Source organism: Balaenoptera acutorostrata, chromosome 15 (assembly GCF_949987535.1).
Source record: "Balaenoptera acutorostrata chromosome 15, mBalAcu1.1, whole genome shotgun sequence".
NCBI lineage: Eukaryota > Metazoa > Chordata > Mammalia > Artiodactyla > Balaenopteridae > Balaenoptera > Balaenoptera acutorostrata.
Window position 1 is genome coordinate 88465761 of NC_080078.1, and position 18571 is coordinate 88484331.

The 18571-nt window shown below is 63.2% G+C and overlaps 1 protein-coding gene across 1 annotated transcript; it reads right to left on the reverse strand.

Moving 5' to 3' along the window:
- Positions 1–8798: 8798 nt before the first annotated feature.
- HRH3 (histamine receptor H3) lies at positions 8799–12229 on the reverse strand. Its single transcript, XM_057529664.1, has 3 exons — positions 11980–12229; positions 10771–10937; positions 8799–9734 (listed from the first exon to the last, which is right to left on the reverse strand). Exons 1-3 carry the CDS (start codon positions 12227–12229, stop codon positions 8799–8801), a joined length of 1353 nt encoding a protein of 450 aa, XP_057385647.1.
- Between the last annotated feature and the right edge of the window lie 6342 nt (positions 12230–18571).

Below are 18571 nucleotides of genomic sequence, written 5' to 3' on the forward strand. Positions count from 1 at the left end.
ACCCTCCAGGACAGCAGGCTTTTGTGCCGCCAGTTCCTGTGATGCAGATGCCCTTCCTCAGACACCCTATGAATGCCCCCCAGCTGGGGACCTCTCTCACCACCTGATCAAACAGCCCCACCCACAAGGGCCCTGCCCTGCACCTCGCCAGCCGGTGTCAGGCGCGTGGCCCCCTGGCCTGGCCTTGCGCATCAGCCCCTGCCGCCATGAGGTTCCTGGTCTGGGCTGCATCCCAGGGCCGGGACAGCGCCGGCACCGGAGGCATATAACAGACGTGCTGGGCAGGTCGTAGTTCAGGTGAATACATGCACGTGTGTGGGGATACATGCCAGCATGTTTACCGACAGGGCACACGTTCAAAGACCACAGAGTGGAGAGCACCGCCCAGCGACAGGGGCAGCAGAGGGCTGCTCCGCGTGGCTGCCTGCGGATTCCATTCAGACGGTCGGAGGGGGGCCGGCCTGCCGTGGGGAGGTGGCTGCGGCTCTAGAAGGGCAGCACGAGGGGCCTGGGGTGTCGTGAGCCGTGATGAAGTCTCACTGAGTGTTTGATGGGTAGACTTCCAGTTTGGGAAAACGAGAAAGTTCAGGAGGTGGGTGGTGGGGATGGTCGCACGACAGCGTGAATGTGCCCCACGCCTCTGAGCTGTGCACTGAAATGGCGGAAAGGGCACATTTTAGATGTGTTTGACCGCAGTGAAAACACACATAGAACTAAGCACACGCACTCACACGCACCTGCAGTTACGCAGGCACACGCGTGCAGGTGAGCGTGTGCTGGGCGCTGTCTGCTGTTGATATTCATCTTCCCGTTGCCAGGACGGCTCTAATGCTCGGACTCACCAAGGCCAGAGTGTCACCTCTCCAGAAAGGGCAAAAGGCCAAACAGAGCAGAGGGGACCCACAGGCCTCTGGGGCGGGGCTGTGAGTGCCCAAGAAGGGGCCCTGGGCGGTCTCTTTCTGTCTTGCAATCCTTTGATTCTTTTTTTTTTTTTTTTTTTTAAATTTTTTTTTTTTTTTTTTTTTTTTTTTTTTTTATTTACTTATGGCTGTGTTGGGTCTTCGTTTCTGTGCGAGGGCTTCCTCCCGTTGCGGCAAGCGGGGGCCATTCTTCATCGCGGTGCGCGGGCCTCTCACTATCGCGGCCTCTCTTGTTGCGGAGCACAGGCTCCAGACGCGCAGGCTCAGTAATTGTGGCTCACGGGCCCAGTTGCTCCGTGGCATGTGGGATCTTCCCGGACCAGGGCTCGAACCCGTGTCCCCTGCATTGGCAGGCAGATTCTCAACCGCTGCGCCACCAGGGAAGCCCAATCCTTTGATTCTTTAGAGAAAAAAATCTTTCCTTGCAAGGAATCAGTGGGCACCAGTGGGTTGATATTTTCCCAGAGCCAGGAAATCACTCCAGGTTCTGCTGTGGCCTTGGGGTGGGCAGGTTGCCCAGCCCAGCCCACTGAACCTGTCACGCTCGGCAATGGGGTATCACGGGGACGCCCACGCTTGTCACCCCACCCCAGCTGCCTGGTTTTCATCATCTGTACAGCGGGGACACTAAGGCCCAGCAGAGTAGCTTAAGAGCCACGGCCTGGCCTGGGGGTCAAGCTTGCTCACTTCAGCCCCACCCAGGGTACGCAGCCCCTTCCCCGTGTGGGGCCTTGTGGGAGCCACAGGGAAGGACAGAGCAAGCCTCAGGGTTGAGAGGGCCGTGCCCCCAGGATGCCAGCACACCGCCCCTGGCCAGGCCCAGGGCTCCAGGCCACAGACAGCCACCCACCCGCCCAGCCCTTGTCCCTTCCTGTCGCTTCCAAAGACCTGGATGGATCCTTAGAGCCCAGCCCGTCCCCTGCAGTGTCTGTGAACACAGGGAGGGTCACAAGCTCTGTTAGGTTTGAATTTCAGATTCACAACAAAGAATGCAGTACTTAGCTAACAGATTATTTGTTGTGACTCTGAAATCCAGATTGCACTGAGCTCCTGTGTTTTATCTGATGGCGGAAGTGAAGGGGTGAGGTGCGGGGGAGGTCGTGGAAACAGCCCTCATTGATGCTGGGCTTGCAGGGAGCGCTGGGGGGCTGGGCCAACTTGGGCGAGGCTGTCCCTCTGCGAGGGGCCCTGCCTTCCTCCCGTCCCTGGAGGGGGCCTCGGGGGGCAGAGGCCTCGCCCTGCTGGCCTGTGCCAGGGCAGGCCCAGCTGGTCGCTTCCAACCAGCTACCCCTGCTGTCCTTGGGGTCGACCCGGCAGCAGCCGCCCCTGCCTAAGATGGTGGGCACCTGTCCGCCTGTCTGCCTTCCCCGTGACGAGGGGGTGCCCGCTGGCTCACAGGGACCACGGAGGAACGTCTGGGGTCCATGGCTGATTAAAGGGGGCATCCTCAAGCACCCGGCACTGGTCCCATGAAATATCCGTGTGGCCCACAGAGCTGCTGGCCCACCACGGGGGTTCCGTCCAGGATCTCCGAGCAAGGGACCCTGACGTCCCAGCTGCACGGATCTGGAATTCTTGGTGAATTCAGCATCTGGCTCAGGGCCCAGCAGGTAGCAGGAGCTCAAGAAAGTGTGCAGACACCATCCACCCCCAGCCCTTCACCCACCTGGTGTGTCTTAAGGTCTGAAATACCTGCATTAGAATTTGCCTCCTTTGATTTAAAGATCAAGATCGTCCTCTGTTACAATGCACATCTCCCCCTGTCCCTGGAAGAATCAGTCCGTCACACTTTAGTATGAGTTAATGGATTGGAGGGGCTGAGACAGAGCCGAGCCTCGGCTGTCAAAGGAAGCCCGGGGCCCTGAGGGGCACCCGGGAGGGGCCGGCGAGGAATGGTCTACCCCCTGCCCCCTCCTGGCTTCTCGGGAATGTGTGGTCCTGCTAAGCTGGGGCCCAGGAAGGAGGGCAGAGGGCAGGCCGTTCCCCGTCCACTGAGCTGCCCTGACTCCTACACCTCTGCTCAGAACCAGGCTTTGCTGGACTCTTTAAAGATCGTCCAGCATTTAAAGTGGAAGCATTTAAAGATCATCAAATTTGTCATGTTTGAATTTGGAAACTGGTGACTTCGGAGTGTCACGGATGCATTTTTAGCGCAGTTCCCACAGCGCTACCACCCCCTCCTCCCCTTACATCCAAAACCCTTCTCTCCTCTCTCCCTTCTCCCCTTTCTTCTTTCTCTTTTGAAGGATATTTTTGCACCCCTCTGAGATTTGTGTCTGACAAACTCCAGAGCAAGGTGCCTCCTCTGGACACAGCACCTACCACCCTGGGCGCAGGATGCCGCGTGCTGTCTGGGACGCTCTGCTTAATGGACAAGGAATCTAAGGTCAAGGCACTCGCCTGGCCGAGGTCCCCCTGTGGGCAGGAAGGATGTCACAGACAAATGGCCTGGCATCCTGACCTTTCACCCTTAGAGCCAGTATGTTACTCCTAATATACCAAAAATCATTATTTTCCTACCAACAATCATTACTAAATAATTGACTCACTTCCCTATTTTTTTTTTTGTTTGTTTTGTTTTTTTTTTTTAATAAATTTATTTATTTATTATTTATTATTTATTTTTGGCTGTGTTGGGTCTTCGTTTCTGTGCGAGGGCTTCCTCTAGTTGCGGCAAGTGGGGGCCACTCTTCATCGCGGGGCGCGGGCCTTTCACTATCGCGGCCTCTCTTGTTGCGGAGCACAGGCTCCAGACGCGCAGGCTCAGTAGTTGTGGCTCACGGGCGCAGTTGCTCCGCGGCATGCGGGATCTTCCCAGACCAGGGCTCGAACCCGTGTCCCCTGCATTGGCAGGCAGATTCTCAACCACTGCACCACCAGGGAAGCCCACTTCCCTATTTTTTATTAAGGTCACAGACCTCCCATGGGCAGAAGTGTTCTGTTCCCCTCCCCTACCCCAAGACAGAGGGATGCCAGCTTGGGCCATCACATTACAAAACGTCATTTCATTGCTGGCTTTAGGAAGGAAGGGGCATTTGGTGACTCATGAAACCAGAAGGTCCAGGTTCTAGCTTCAGGCCAGGCTGGATCCAGGCCCTCAGACCACAGCACGTGGAAGCCGTCTCCGTCCAACTCTCGGTGTGGCTTTCCTCCGCCTTGGCTGCGCCAGGTGTGCCCCCTCCACGGGGTGGCCTCTATGAGGATAGTGTCGGAGGCCGCCAGGCCGGCAACCCCAGCTGGAGGGGAGCACAGGCCTCCCAGGGCACCAGACAAGGTCCCAGGACTGCTGCGCCCTGGCCTCGCTGGAGACGTGCACGCCCCCAACCTTCCGCGGTGACGCTGACCAGCCACGCCGGGGATCCACGCCCATCCTGGAGCCACTGAAGTAAACGGGGAAGGGTTCCCAGAGGAGAAACGGGCTGCTGTCACCAGAGGAATGGGTGCGGCGAGAGGCCTTGGGCACACTCAGGAGCGTGTGTGTGTGTCCCCTGAGCCTGCTCCGGGTGCCTGGGGGTCGGGCTCGGGAGAGGAAAGAGAAGGTGGCCCTGAGCGCCGAGGGCCTTGGGAAAATGGTCATGGAAGGAAAGTCATTAGCTGTGTGACCTTGAGCAGGTCATTTAACCTTTCTGTGCCTTTGTTTCCTCATCTGTAAAATGGGAATAATAGTACCTACTCTGTTTGGGAACTAGATGAGTTTACATGAGAAGAGGGCTCAGAATGGTGCCCGGAACATAGTAGGTCTGTTCGTTCATTATCATTGTAGTCTAAGCACATTCCCTGTGCCAGGCGCCATGGCCATCCTTCCTGGGCAGCACCAGGGACCCCCAGCCTCAGGCCCTGCAGGCTCCAGGACCCCCAGCCCTGACCTGCTGGAGCCAGCGTCCCTCCCCAGATGCGTCATCAGGCAGGTCTCCCCGGTGCGCTCGCCATCCCAGGGATGCAGTTGGGCCCCCAGGAAGGTGCAGCGTGGCAGGGACCCGCTCACACACCACCATCCCCTGCGGTGCCTGGGGAGGACCCAGGGAAGGGTGAGGATGGGGTCCTGGCCCCCACCAACTGCTGAGTGCGGGATATGGGGTGAGTCGCCCAGCCTCCAGGGCCCTGGCTGTGGGGAGTCTGCAGAATGGAGAGTTGAGCAGCCCCCTGTGGGGTGGCCACGAGGATGCAGGGCTGCAGTAAATGTTGGTGGAAATGTTCTTCGCAGCGCCGACGAGTGGCTGGGTTGGGGGTGGGGAGGCAGAGGCCAGACAGCGTGTGGCGTCCACATCCAGGCCTCCGGAAGCCCTGCCTGCTGACCCCAGGCTTCCCTCTTCATGGCCCTGTTGCCCCAGAAGGAGCGTTGAATAATTTGTCCTTTTGTAGAAGGATGGGGACTGCCTGCTGGGCTCCTGAGAACGTAGGGTCTTCACCCCAGGCTGGGAAGGACCCTCACCCAGCATGTGCACAGAAGGTGTTCTCAGGGGGCGCCCCAGAGCCAGCACCGGGGCGGGAGCGGCAGCCGGACATACGTAGCCAGTGCCAGACCGAGGGGCCCTGTAGATGTGCTGGCCCCTGAGGGCTGACAGCTGCCCCGAGGGGAGGAGCCAGGTCATCCACGGGCACCCAGGGCAGAACCCTGCGTCGGGCCATTGCCCAGTTCCTCAGTGCCACTGCCCCCCAGCCTCATGCCCCTGCCAGTCTCTGCACCCACTGTTAGGACTGTGCTGACACTTACAGGTGGGCCACCCAGACTGTGCTCCATCCTAGGGCCTAAGGCTCACTCTCTCGATGCCTCATTGTCCTCAGAAGCAAGGCCACGCTCCTTACCTTGGCCTCCAGGCCCTGAAACATCACTGCCCCTCTGTCCCCTTCACCTGCAGGCCCTTCCTTGAGCCACAGGCTCGGCCTCTGCCACCTCTCGGGGCTCCCACCACTGGGCTCAGTGGAAGTTTGTGGAATGAATGAATGAAACGTCACCTCCGCAGACAGGCTCTCTGTCCCCGCGGCTGACGAGCCAGGCCACCCGCCTCCTGGTCCCCCCCAGTCCTCAGCCCACACGGGAATGGCCCTGCTGATGCGCCAGCCCGTTGCCCAGCACACAGCCCGGCACACAGTAGGTGCTCAATAAACAGCAGCTGCCCACATGGGCGGCGCCTGCAGAGCTGGCTGCTCCTGCCTTGGGGCTCAGCTTGTCTCTGCTCCCAGCGGTCGGACCCAAGGAGAAAGACCCCCTCGGCGTGTTTGTTTGCTGCTGGACACGGGCCCGATAGACTCCGTGTCTTTCCTCTCTCCTCCACCATCCCTGCGCAGTAGCTCGGGGAGCGGCAGTTTGCAGAGATTGAAGGCAAAATTGCTTGAAAGCCTGCGCTTTTATCCTCCAGTTTGTAGCCATTTAGCAGGGCCGGGCTGAGGGGCAGCAAGGGCTCTGGCTGTGCAGGCAGCACGGAGGTGCCCACCGCTGCAGAGAGTGGGTTCTTTGTCCTTCCCCAGACACCTCTGGGCTGCGGGACGGACACCCACCCTCTGGGGGCCAGGCAAGTCTGCAGGGCCGGAGGGAAGGCCAATGGCTAGCCCGCCAGCCTCACCACGGGCCCCAGAGCTGCGAGGGCTTCCCCAAGCTCTGGGCCCAAAACGGTGGGCGACCTCCCTGTCACCGCCTTCCCTGGCTGCTCCCGCCCCACTGCTCATGGCAGTGCCCAGCGCCCTGAGGGGACCTAAGGCTCGCCCCTCCCTCGGGCCACTAAAGAGGGGGGCCCAAGAAGACCGTCCTGCCTTGACCAGAGGGGGCCCTTCCGGTGGAGGGAAAGTGCAGAGGGAAAGGAGTCCCAGCTGGGATTCTGGAGGAAGACTTCTGGGCGCTTGGGAAAACAAAGTGCGGGTGCAGCTGTGGGGTGAGAAAATGTCTGGAAGAGGAAGGTTTGTGGGTTTCAAATGTTGCTGTGAACAGCTTCGCCCCCTGCAGTGGTGAGACTCAGAGCTGGCGGGCACCTCACTGCTGGAGATGGGACCCACGGCACCCAGCTGTAAGGGAGGGACTTGAGGCAGCCGAAGGTCTTTCTGCCTTGGGAAGAAAGGACTGTAGACGCTGGGCCAGCATGGTGGGGAGGGGACGAGAGGCTGTGTCTGTGAGGTCAGGGGAGGGAGGGCCCTCGTGGCTGGAAAGAAGGAGAGGCTTCCTGGAGGAGGTGGCATCTGACCCACCCAAGTTTCTATTGCCCCTAAGTTGGGCTGGTCTTGCCCCGTTTCTGAGTAGACTCTGGCACCTGGGGTGAGGGCCAGTGTCTGCCCCCTCCGTGGAGCCCACTGGGCCCAGGATCACCCAGCATCATCCTCGTGAGGTCCTTCTCCCCCTCCCCATCCATCACCCTCAGTCCCGCCTCCAGGCCTTTGCCCAGGAAGCCCCCTCCCCTCCCTTGGCCCAGCCCCTCAAGCTCAGCTCCAGTCCCCACACCCCTGGAAGCTCCCCAGGGGGAAGATCATGGCTGAGAGCGGTGAGAACTCCTGTCCTGGGGGCAGGCAGGCTGCAGCAGGTGAGGGCTGTGGTGCGTGTTTTCAAGACTGGAGTGGGGAGCGGGCGGGGCACTGCCGGGGCCACGTTGCTTGTTAGGATTAAACCCTGGTATGACCGCCGGGCTCGTCCGCTTGAAGAGGACACTGAGGCCAGGGGGAGGGGCAGGCCTGTGCCTCATGCCCACCTGGGTGCTCTTGTGCCCCGCTGCGTCCCCGACTGGAGTACGGGCGCTCAGCCACCCCCACAAAGTCCTCAGGAATCAGCACCAATAAAAAAATACACTTTACTGTGGACTTCGGGGTCTGCAGGGGCAGTGCAGCAGGTGCGCGGGGAGCGGAGCATGCAGAGTGCCAACCAGGTGCACGGGATATGGCGAAGCGGCCCCTCTGCTGGGCACCCGGCCCCTGGTCTCCTCCGACTGCCCCTGGGAGCCCCAGGACCCTCAGGGCGCTGCTGGGTCCCCCTCAATCCCAGAAAACTCTGGTTGAGTAGAGGGAGCAGAAGGGCAGCCTGCTGGACGAGCAGGCGTCCGGGGCTCTGGCCGCTCTCAGAGCCGCCAGGCGGGGCCCAGCACCGCGAGCTGCGGGGCGGGGTGGGCAGAAGCCGCTGGCGCGGTGCAGCCGGAAGCGGCAGCACGAGGAAGGAGGGTGTGGGAGCCCACACCTGCCAATCCAGCCCTGAGCGCCTCAGCAGTTCTTTCTCTCGTCATTAAACATCCAAGGAACAGCGAGTTCACGACGTGTTTTCTTCTTCTGGGTCTTCCTGAAACACCAAGAATGGAGAAGCGGAGACCTGCCGCGAGGTCTCTGGGGAGTACCCGGCACTTGGGGAGCAGAGAGAGTTGGAGGGAAGAGGGGTGAAGGAGCCAGGTCCCAGGCTAGAGCAGGGGACAGACAGCAGCAAAGCCAGTGGCCGGGGCTTGTCTGGGACGGGGCAGGTGTGCAGGGGTGTGCAGGCGTGTGCACGTGCAGGGGCGGAGCACTGGCTCTGGAGGCCTGGCGCGCACGCCAGGAACTTGCTTTGGGAAGACACCAAGCAGTGATTGTGTGAAGCGTGGACACAACCGGCCATCCCACCGTCCTTGGGGGTGGCAGACTGGCTGGGACCCCTGGGTTGTCCCTCCCGGGCTAGAGCAGGATTTGGGTGGCCACATTCCGGTTCAGGTAGCAGGGGCCTGTCCAGCCGCCCGCCAGGCTGCATCAACTGCCAGCGGACGGTCTGAGAGGCTGCCATGGCATTTAGGGTGGGCCGAAGACAAGGCAGGGCTCACGCCTGCGGGGCAGCCAGGTGGAGGGTGGCGAGGCCCGGCTGCCCGGAAACACAGGACCTCGAGGGGGGTGGCAGTGGAGGGCTCTGCCCCTGCCTCCCAGGTGCCCGTGGAGGCCGGCTCACTTCCAGCAGTGCTCCAGGGAGCTGGGGGGCTGCATCTTGAGCTTCTGCGGGCAGAGCAGCTTGGTAAAGGCCCGGCGGAAGCTGTAGTGGCACAGTGGGTAGAGGACAGGGTTGACGGCCGAGTTGGCCCACAGCAGCCAGAAGGACGTCTCGTACCAGTAGTCGGGGACGCAGGGGCCGTGGCAGGCGGCCCGGATGATCATCAGGAGTGTGTATGGGGCCCAGCAGAGCCCAAAGATGCTCACGATGATGGCCAGCGACTTGGCCACCTTCTTGTCCCGCGACAGCCGGAAGCGCTGGGCGATGCTCTGGGACACCATCTTCATGCGCTTCTCCAGGGACGCCGAGGATGTGGATGGCTTGGAGCCCCGCTTGAGTGAGCGCGGCCGCTCGGTGCCCCTCGAGGAGCTGCCAGAGCTGGAGGTGGGCGAGGCCGCGGTACCTCCACCGCTGCCGCCCCCGAAGGCCGCGTCCCCAGCCTCGGCCCCTGTGCCTGGGGCTGCCTCGCCTCCCCGCACCCCGCGCCTGTGCAGCGGCATGGCCTCCCCACACCCCTTCTGCCAGCAATCCCAGCAGCTGGGCGTGGCTGGCGGCGGGGAGGGCTGGGCCTCGGGGGAAAGCTCCGAGGTAGCCGCCTCGCATGCCCCATCCAGCCGGACACGGGTGCGTCTCTGGATGTTCAGGTAGATGCTGAGGTTGAAGAAGGTGACGCTGAGGAAGGGCGTGAAGAACTCGAGGGTGGAGGCCGTGATGAGGAAGTACCAGTTGTAGAAGAACTCGGCGTAGCAGTGGCCCTCGGGGATGGAGCTGCCCCCCGACAGGTACTCCCAGCTGAGGATGGCGGGTCCGTAGAGCAGGAAGGCCAGCACCCACACCAGCACCATCTTCCTCACTGCCCGCCGCGTGTCGCCCTGCTGGGCCCGGTAGGAGACCTGCGGTGGGACACGCTGGGTCAGGAGGCAAGGGGACTGAGCCCAGGTCAGCCGCTGCCGCTCGCAGCTCCCAGAAGCCTCCGGGCCTCTGTGCACGCCTTCCCCGGCAGGGATGCTTTTCCCTTTTCCTCCCCTCGCCCGGGCAGGCTGAGGCCCTGTCACACTCTCCTATGGCCTCGGAACCTCCCCCAGAATCCTAACTTTGTGCCGGGCTGCCTGTCTGCCGTCGCCCCACCAGCTGTGCGCTCCCCCCGGGGGGTCACGTCGCTGTCCGATCAATTGAGTCCCTGCCGTGTGCCAGGCTCTCTGCTCGGCACCTTTCAATACCATCTTATTTAATCTTCACAACTGCTCCAGCATGATCCCCACTTTCTTGATGGCTCAGGCAGGGCAGGAAAGAACACAGGTGGGTCGGCTCAAGGGGCAGAGCTGGTTCGAAACCCATGCTCTCTGCACTCTGTCCCACTGCCTCCCTGGACTAGGACACATGTGGTCCCCAGCGGAGGGCCCTGGGGTGCCTGATGGAGCCATCAGGGAGAAAATGAGATTGCACTGGAGTGACCTCTGCTTCAGTGCCGCCAGCCCGGTGCCCACAGGACACCGACGTGGGAAGTCCAGGCAGCCCAGGGTCCCTAACTCATGGTGGCCACCACGCCCAGGGAAGCTCGTGGAGCCTGTCTTCCCGAGGCACGCACACCTGTGGGGAGGTACCACCAAGGGCCCCTGGCCCAGATCCTCCCTTAGTTCCAGGGACTTTGGACCTGCTCCAGGGTGGAGGCTGAAGTGACCCCCTTCCTTCAGGTCCACACTGTGCCTTCTGCCTGAACCAGGACCAGTCCTACTGGCAGCAAATGGCTACCGAGTGGGCAGCTGGCCATAGAGTGCCCGATGTGTCAGGTGTGAGGCCAGGGAGGACCAAGCCCCCCCAGCACTGCCCACTCAGAAGTGGCCGTACCCCCTGCCGGGTGCGTCTCCTGGCTGCTCCTGACCACCCTTCCCCCAGGAGTGAACATGGGCACCCACGTCCCAGACTCACGGCTCGGGTGACCGACAGGAAGCGGTCATAGCTGATGAGCACGATACTGAAGACAGAGGAGGCGCAGAGCAGGTAGTCCGCCACGAGCCACAGCTTGCAGAGGCCCCGGCCAAAGGGCCAGCGGCCAGTCAGCACGTAGGGCACGTACAGGGGGATGCAGAAGGCCCCTGTGGGAGAGGAGGGCCGTGGTGGGCCGTGGCTGCGCAGGGCTCAGACCCCCCACCCCCAGCCGAGAGACAGGCAGGACCTAGGGTCACTCGGTGGCCCTTCTGGGACCAGCAATCCTCCCTCTGCCTCATTCGTAGGCACACTCTTCGCACTGCACCTGGCCTTCAACACCTGCCCGGCCCCCAGTCCCACTGGGTCCCCCGGACTTGGGGGCAGGAGGAAGATCCAGGTGCGGGGACCGCTGGGCGCAACGAGCCCCAGAGCCTTGGTCTGGTCATTCCTGGGCTTCTGCCCAGCCCTCCCAGTGCCCAGAAGAAGGAAAGAGAATTTCCTCCCTCTCTGGCCCCGCTGGATCCCAAGCTCCTATTCTGGCCTTTGGATAGCTCTTCCTCATCAGCTCAGAAAAGCCTTTCTCCGGACTCAAAGGGCACTTGACTGCTGCCACGCGGGCGCGGGCGGCTCCCGCCGCCAACCCCGCTCTGAGCGTCTGGCAGACGCCTGTCTCAGCCCCAACAGGTGTCTGGTCCGCCGGTCCCCTCCTTGCGCCCCGCCCCACAGCCGGCAGCAGAGCACGGACACGTGAGAGCGCGCTTCTCAGAGCCTCTCCCCCCACCCCGCCCGCCTTCCCCATGGCCTCCTCCCCCAACACGGCTCTAAAGATCTCCCCTCCATGTCCCCTCCCCCAAACCTCCCCCCCCCAGCGCCCTCCCCATGTCCTGAGTCCTCTGCAGCCTTTGTTTAGCTACGGCGCAGGAGCCCGCGCTGCACCGCGGCCGCGGCGCCTTGCGCCTGGCCGAGCGCCCGCCGGCTAGGACCCCTTCCCCGGGGACATCCTTCCCCAGCCCGAGTCCCGCGGCCGGGGAGGCAAGGAACTTCGCCTGCGCCCACCTCCCCACGAGTCCCGGATGCCCCCTCCCCAGGCCGGACCCCCTACCGGGGCGTGTCCCCGAGGCAAAGGCACCCTAGGTCCGCGCGTTCCAATCCCCACTGGCCCGACCCGTCAGGGCGCCCCTGGGCTCGGGCGGGGGCTGGGGGCTTTACCCACGAGGAAGTCGGAGATGGCGAGGTTGAGCAGAAAGAAGTTGTTCTGCGTGCGGAGGCTCGAATCGGCCACGAAGGCGAGCATGACCAGCGCGTTGCCCAGCACCGTGGCCACGATGAGCAGCGCCATGAGCGCCGCCAGCACCGCGGTCCAGGCGGCGGAGAAGCCGCGCGCTCCGCCCGCCGCCGCCGCCTCGCTTGCCAGAGCCCCCGACGCGTTCAGCGGTCCGTCGGGCGGGGAGCGCTCCATGGCCCCGCCAGCTCACACGGCGCCGGGGCGCAGGGCAGGGCGCGGACCGCCGGCCGGGCGGCCGGGAGGGACCCCGGCCCGGGAGCCTGGTCTTTGCGGGCTCTCGGCCCGGCCGGGCTCCCCGGGGGGTACCCGGCGCATGGTCCGCGGGCGCCGAGACCGCGGCCCGGGCGGGCGGCGCCGAGGGGGCCCGGCCCGGAATCTGAGCCGAATCGGGCCAGCGGCACGACCGCTGCAGCACGAGCGGACCCGGAGCGGAGCTGGAGCCCGAGCCGCTGGCGGAGCGTCCGTGCGCCCCGAGTGCCGAGAGCAGCAGAGTGAGCCCCGGGCCCAGCCCGCGGCCCCCCGCGCCCCGCTCAGCGCCCCCGCCATTGGCTGCCGCCCTCGCCCCGCCCCCGCCCCCGCCCCCGCCCCGCCCGGCGCCGGCAGCACCACGGACAGCGCCGCGTGCCCGCCGGGCAGCCGGAGCCCCAGCCCGAGTGTGCACGGCGGCTGGCGGGGAGCCCGGCACGGCGGGCGCCGGAGCTGGGGGCTCGCCTGCGTTCAACCTGCGCTCGCACACAGAAGCCTCTGGACCGCGCGGCCTGCCCCGTGCCCTCGGCCCCGGGGACCCCTGGCCGGCCCTCGTCGGGAGCCGGGGCGCCTGTGGGGATCTGGAGTGCGGGTGAGGGGAAACACCTGCGCCCGCGCTCGGGGGAACTTGCCCCACGGGACCCCTCCTCGGTTCACGCTTCGGGCAAGCAGTTCTCGGAGAAAGGAACCTCCCGAGGAGAAAGGATGGGAGGGTCTCCGATAGCCGTGCCCGAGCCAGGGGTTCGCTCCGCCCCCCGTATGCGTGGGACTCGACTCTGAATCTGAGTCTCCCCGTGGGCAGGACCCAGCGCAGCGTCCAGGGTGACCTGCAAGGCGCAGACAGATGTGGAGTTACATAAGGGAAAATGGGGACCCAGCGGACCCAGCTGGGAGGGGAGCGTGCCTACCCTGGGCTCAGGCGGCCCTAGTTTGAAGGGAGAGCGACCATCGGCTCGGAACCCAGCCACGGGTCCCCCCGGTGGACAGCGCAGTGGGGCGGTCAGTGCTGCAGGGACCGACGAGGTCACTGCGCTCCGGGCGCAGCCGGGGCGGCGCGCTCCGTTAGCGCCTGCGGGAGGGTTTGGGGGGAGGAGAGGCGGCGGGAGGGAGCGCCCCCTCCGCCCAGGCACAAGCGCTCAGATAGACTGGGTCAAGGACGAGACACACACAGCGAGACAGACAGACACGCCCACATGCAGACACACAGACTCCCACAGACCAGGGAAACAGCCGCCCAGCGTCGGGCTGGGGACCCACGAACGGCAGTTAGACGCGCACACATCAGACCGCAGACAGCGAGGGAACAGCGCCCGAGGGAGAGGGAAGCAGCGGCGCTGCTCTGTCGCCAGCGGCGCACATCTGCCGAAGCCTCAAAGAGGACAGAAAAGTGCGCGTCTGCGTGCGGGGGTGGGGCTGCAGGGGGACCCCAGGCACGGGCACACAGGCACCCGCACTTCCAGCAGCTTCCTCATCACGCTGGGACCCACCGCTCCCCCTAGCCCCGAGGTGCTTTAGAAACTTTGGGGAGTGAGGGAGGGGTGCTGGGTTCCCCTACCCCCTCCTCAGGGCTGATTGCAGGGAGGAGACCCCAGACCCTCACCCCAGCCCCAGAGGATCCACGGTTCTATGGCTTCTCGCAGCTTGCGCTGGGGGAGACGTGTGGGGCTCCAGCTCCCCGTCCCAGAAGCCCTCTCTGAGTAGCTGGCTGTACCCCTCCCACCAGCAAGCCCTGCTCCTTGTACAGGCTCCCCCAGCTCCCCACCTTGCATGGTGGGCAGGGCTGTGCCAGGACCAGGCACCAGTTGGTGGTTGGATGAGCCAAGGTGGAGAGCTGCTGGAGCCCATTGCTCCCGCCGTCCAAGCCTTCCTGCCTCTCTGGTGCTGGGCAAGGACTGGCCGTCCTCTGTGCTCGCCAGCGGCTCCCTGCCGCCCGGACCCCGCCAGAGCCCGCTCCTGCACAAGCACCCCAAGGCCGGCGCTGGCCAGCCAGTGCTTCAAGGGCGCACCTGCACCCCACCCCAGGCCTCCGGAGATGGAGGTGGGTGGGGAGTGAGGGGGGCCCTGGCTCTCTCCTCACTGGCTGGGAGCCCCCTCCCAGCCTCAGTTCCTGGCCAGGGTGGAGGGAAGTCTGAGCAGAGGGCAGCCGCTTTAAAGCCTCAGTCAAGCTGGGGCCCGGCTGTCCTTGTGGCCTTTAGTGTTCGCGAGCTTTCCTTGGCAGTCTCTCACCCCATAGCAGCTAGAGCGGGGGACGCAGGGGATGGACTCAGTTCAGACCCTGGCACTTGGGTGACTTGGGGGAGTTACCAAATTTCTCTGAGTGTGGAGACCTTCCTCTTGAAATGGAGGCCATCAGGAGGAGGGCCACAGCTGGCCCAGAGGTTTGAGGATGGCCATGGCCAAGGGTGGTGAGCGCCCCCTGTTGGCACTGACACGCATGACCTCATCAGCCCCCCGAAATTCAGCATACAAGGTGGGTAGGACCAGCAGCCTGCACAGAGCCCAGGAAGCTACCTGCCCAAGGTCACACAAGGCCAGAGGCCCCTCTCTTAACGGTTACACTCCTGGCCCAGCCCTGAGATCAAGGCCCCTGAGCTTGCAAATGTACTAACTCTTGGGGCCTAGACCTTGGTGGGACAGGAGCCTAGAGTCCTCTGGGCTGGGCCCAACTTGGCTAAGGCAGTTTGGGGTGAATGAGGCAGGTCCCCACATGACTGTCCACAGGGCATCTTGCCCTGAGGTCTCTGTCTCAAGGAGTGGGTATTCAGGCCCCAGGATGGCAGGGAACGCCCCAAGACCCTAGGAAAGGCTGGCTGAGCGTTGGGGGACATGGGCCCCTATTCTCAGCTCACCTGGACACCCCCAAAGAGCGTGGCCTGGGGGCCGAGTTTCTCCATTTGTCAAAACAGCCAGCATTTGGGGTGCAAAATGTGCAGTACCAGAAGGAAGCAATGCCCCAATAACGTAAGCCCTAGATTAGTGAACTCAGATCCCCTGCAAACCCCTCACACAGGAGATAGCTCATCCACTGATTGATCAGTTGATTCGTTCATTCAGCCCCCAAGATCTGCAGAGGTGACAGCTGAGGAGGGCTGTAGGCTGGAGAGTGGAGGGGCCCCGAGACCCGCTGCAGTGGCAGGGCCCCACCCACCTCCCTCCTGCCGCATGGAGCAGAGAACCTGCTGCACGGACGTGTGCTGCTCAGAGGCCCGTCCACAGGGAACTTGCTGGCAGGAGGGCCGGTGACCGCCCCAGCTGAGAGCAGCCTCTTCCCGGGCGTCTGGTCAGCAGCTGTCGTGTGGGACTCCTCTGTGTGCAGTGTCTGCTCTGGGGCTCCCGTGGGGGGCTGAGACTTTCCCGGGGGGCTCCCCCTTCCTACTACCTTCTCCCTGCGCACGTGTCAGACCCGCACTGTGGTCTGAACGCTCCTCACCTGCTCCCTTTGTCTTTCACAGGTGTCCCCACTAACCTCTCGACCTTGGACCCTGTCTCCGCGTCTGCTTCCTGGAGGACCCAAGTTAACACAGGCTGCGTTCCGGTTCTGGAAGGATGGCCAGGGAGTCGAGCCAAGACCTCCAGGAGGCAGCCAGGTGGAGATCCGCAGGGAGCAGCGTTCCAGGCAGAGGGGACCGCGGGAGCAAAGGACAAGGTGGGTGGGGGGGGCCGTGCGTCTGTGGCGGCCGCGGGGGCGGGGCGGCGGGAGGGCAGATGTGGTGCCTCACGCCCTGTGCAGACGCTGAGGGAGGCCCAGGAGGGTTTTGAGAGACAGTGAGACAGGCCTCCCTGCTTCAGGGCAGAACAATCTCCAGCAGGGTGAGGGCAGAGCCGAGAGGCAGGTGGGGAGGCCGCTGCTAGGCTCCAGGCGAGGACAACGGTGGCAATGGGGGAGGGGAGAGCCGGGCAGGTTCTGGGTCGAAGCGGACACACGAGCTGTGTGAGAGAAAGACACAGGGGGGTCAGGGCTGGCTCCAGGGTTTTGGCTCAAATGCCTCGAGGGTGGCGTTGACACGAATGAGCTGGGGGTCTGCGGGAGGAGCAGGCTGGGGGTCAAGGGGGTGCTCAGATTTGAGCGTGTTGAGATAGATGATGGCCCATTGGACCTCCTGGGGGAGAGGTCATCGGGCCCCCAGGCCCAGCCCCAGCCCTGGAGTCCGAGGCCTGGCCCAGGAGCGGCCCGCTCACCTCTTCTGGGTCTGGGGCCAGAGGAGCCCTGGGCTGGGGAGACGGAGCTGCGTGTGCCGGCGTCTGAGCAGCAGGAGGCTGTCCCGGTCGCCCGTGGTCACGGTCACGGTCACGGTCATGGGGCAACGGGCTCCGCCTCCAGCTGCCCCACTGAGCTGGGAAACCTCTCCTTCACCAGAGCGCCTGCCCTCGGAGCCCTACCCTGCTGCACGGGACGTGGCCCCCTAGTGAGAGATAACGAGGGGAGTGGAGCCGCGGTGGCCCGCTGCAGGGCGACTGTCCTGCTCTTATGGCCAAGGCACATTTGCTGGAGCGCTTGTCAGCATTCTGGGTCTGGTGCCATGACACCTCTTTAGAGGAACCTCTCTTTGCCTTCTCTCTTTCTGCAAGAGCTCACTGGCATATGGGAATGCAGATTTTTCTGTTTTTGTTCCTTGTCTTCTTTTTTTTTCTTTTCCTGGTGACATTCTGAGCCAGCTCCGGGTGCATCCTGATGAGCTCAGGGCACAGGTGTGATCAGAATGTCTCCCAAGGTCACCGCTTTGGAATAAAAGCTGAGTCTGATTTCCCTGCCTTTAGGGACAAGGCTGAATTGGGCCCATGGCCCAGGTGGCAGGAAGGAGAGAGAGGACAGGAGAACCAGGGATACAGTTGCTGTGGTTTGGCTGCAAATGATGAAAACCAACTCAAAAAAGCCTAAGGAAAAGGAGTGTTTATTGTTGCCCATGGCTGAAAAGTCCAGGAGGTGGGCTTCAGATACAGCTGCATCCAGGAACTCAAAGAACAACTTCTCTTTCCACCTGTCTTTTCCCTGTGTCCACCTCATTCCCAGAAGGGAGTGTCCCCCTAAGATCTCTTTCCTGCAGCTCCAGGCTGCTCTCCTATGCTCTTGTCCACTCCCCAGGAGGAAGACAGGGCTACCAACAGCACCCAAAATTAGCCCCCTTGGCCTGGCTTGGTGGCCAGCTGGGGCAGCTTTGCTTGAGCTTACAGCAATGTGGTCAATGTCACTTGAACCCCACCCTGGGCAGTCATCCCCTGTGGGTCCCGTGTGCCTGTGCCACTTCCCTGGGCAGTGCCTTTCTTTGTTGGCAGTGTCCAGGGAGCTCCTGCCTGGTCCTGGGGGGACAGCGGGCCTGGGCACTGAGAGCTCGGTGGGAGGCCCCCGAGATGAAGCTCACGGGTGGGGGGCAGGCGGGGCAGTGGGACTGGGGACTGCGGAGACGGCCTTCTTCCTGGGCATCTGTGTCTTCTGCTGCCTGGCTGCTGTGAGCACAGGGCCCAGCGTGAGAATGAGGGCGAGAGGGTGAGGGACGAGGGGCAGCTCTCCGCCCACCAGACACGTCCGACCACAGAGCCTGGGCCGGAAGGCTCTGGAGTCCTCCCCAGCGGCGACCCGCAGGAAGGAGGCCGGCAGCCCTCCCTCCCGGCCTGCGCCCCCCTCTCCTGGAGCCAGTGCTGCCAGCTTAGAGGCAAGGTCACCCCCATCCCATGGCCTGCATCAGTGGCCCCCAGAAAAAAGAGCTCTGGGGCCTTGGTGTCCACGCGGGGGGAGCAGAGAGACTCAGGTGCAGGGGCTCAGAGGCTGGAGAGAGCACAGTTTGGAGAGCTGATGGGAGGGGGGACTTGACCCTGGGTCTGAATTTCCTCACCTGTTGCCCTTTCCTCCTAAGGACAGTGCCAGTGGAGATGTTAACCACGAGAAAAGGGACTCTCAGGAGGGGTCCCTGCAGGAGGTCTGATCTAAGGGCGTGCGAACAGCTGCCGGGGAGGCGCAGGGGCAACTGGGGTGGGGACCAGAGGTAATAAATGCGCTTCTCTAAGGAAAGAGGCACCCTCACCCCCAGAAAATCCCTCTGCATGACTCAGGTGTGGTTCTGGATGTGCCCACTTCCCAGGGTTGGCAGTTAAGTATCGATATTTGCTGAATGAATGAATGAAACCACTTGCATCTCTGCGGTTCTCTCCATGGGCTAAGAATGCATAAGCCAGACTTCCCTGGCGGCCCAGTGGTTAGGACTCCACGCTTCCACTACAGGGGGTGCGGATTCGATCCCTGGTCAGGGAACTAAGATCCCGCATGCTGCGTGG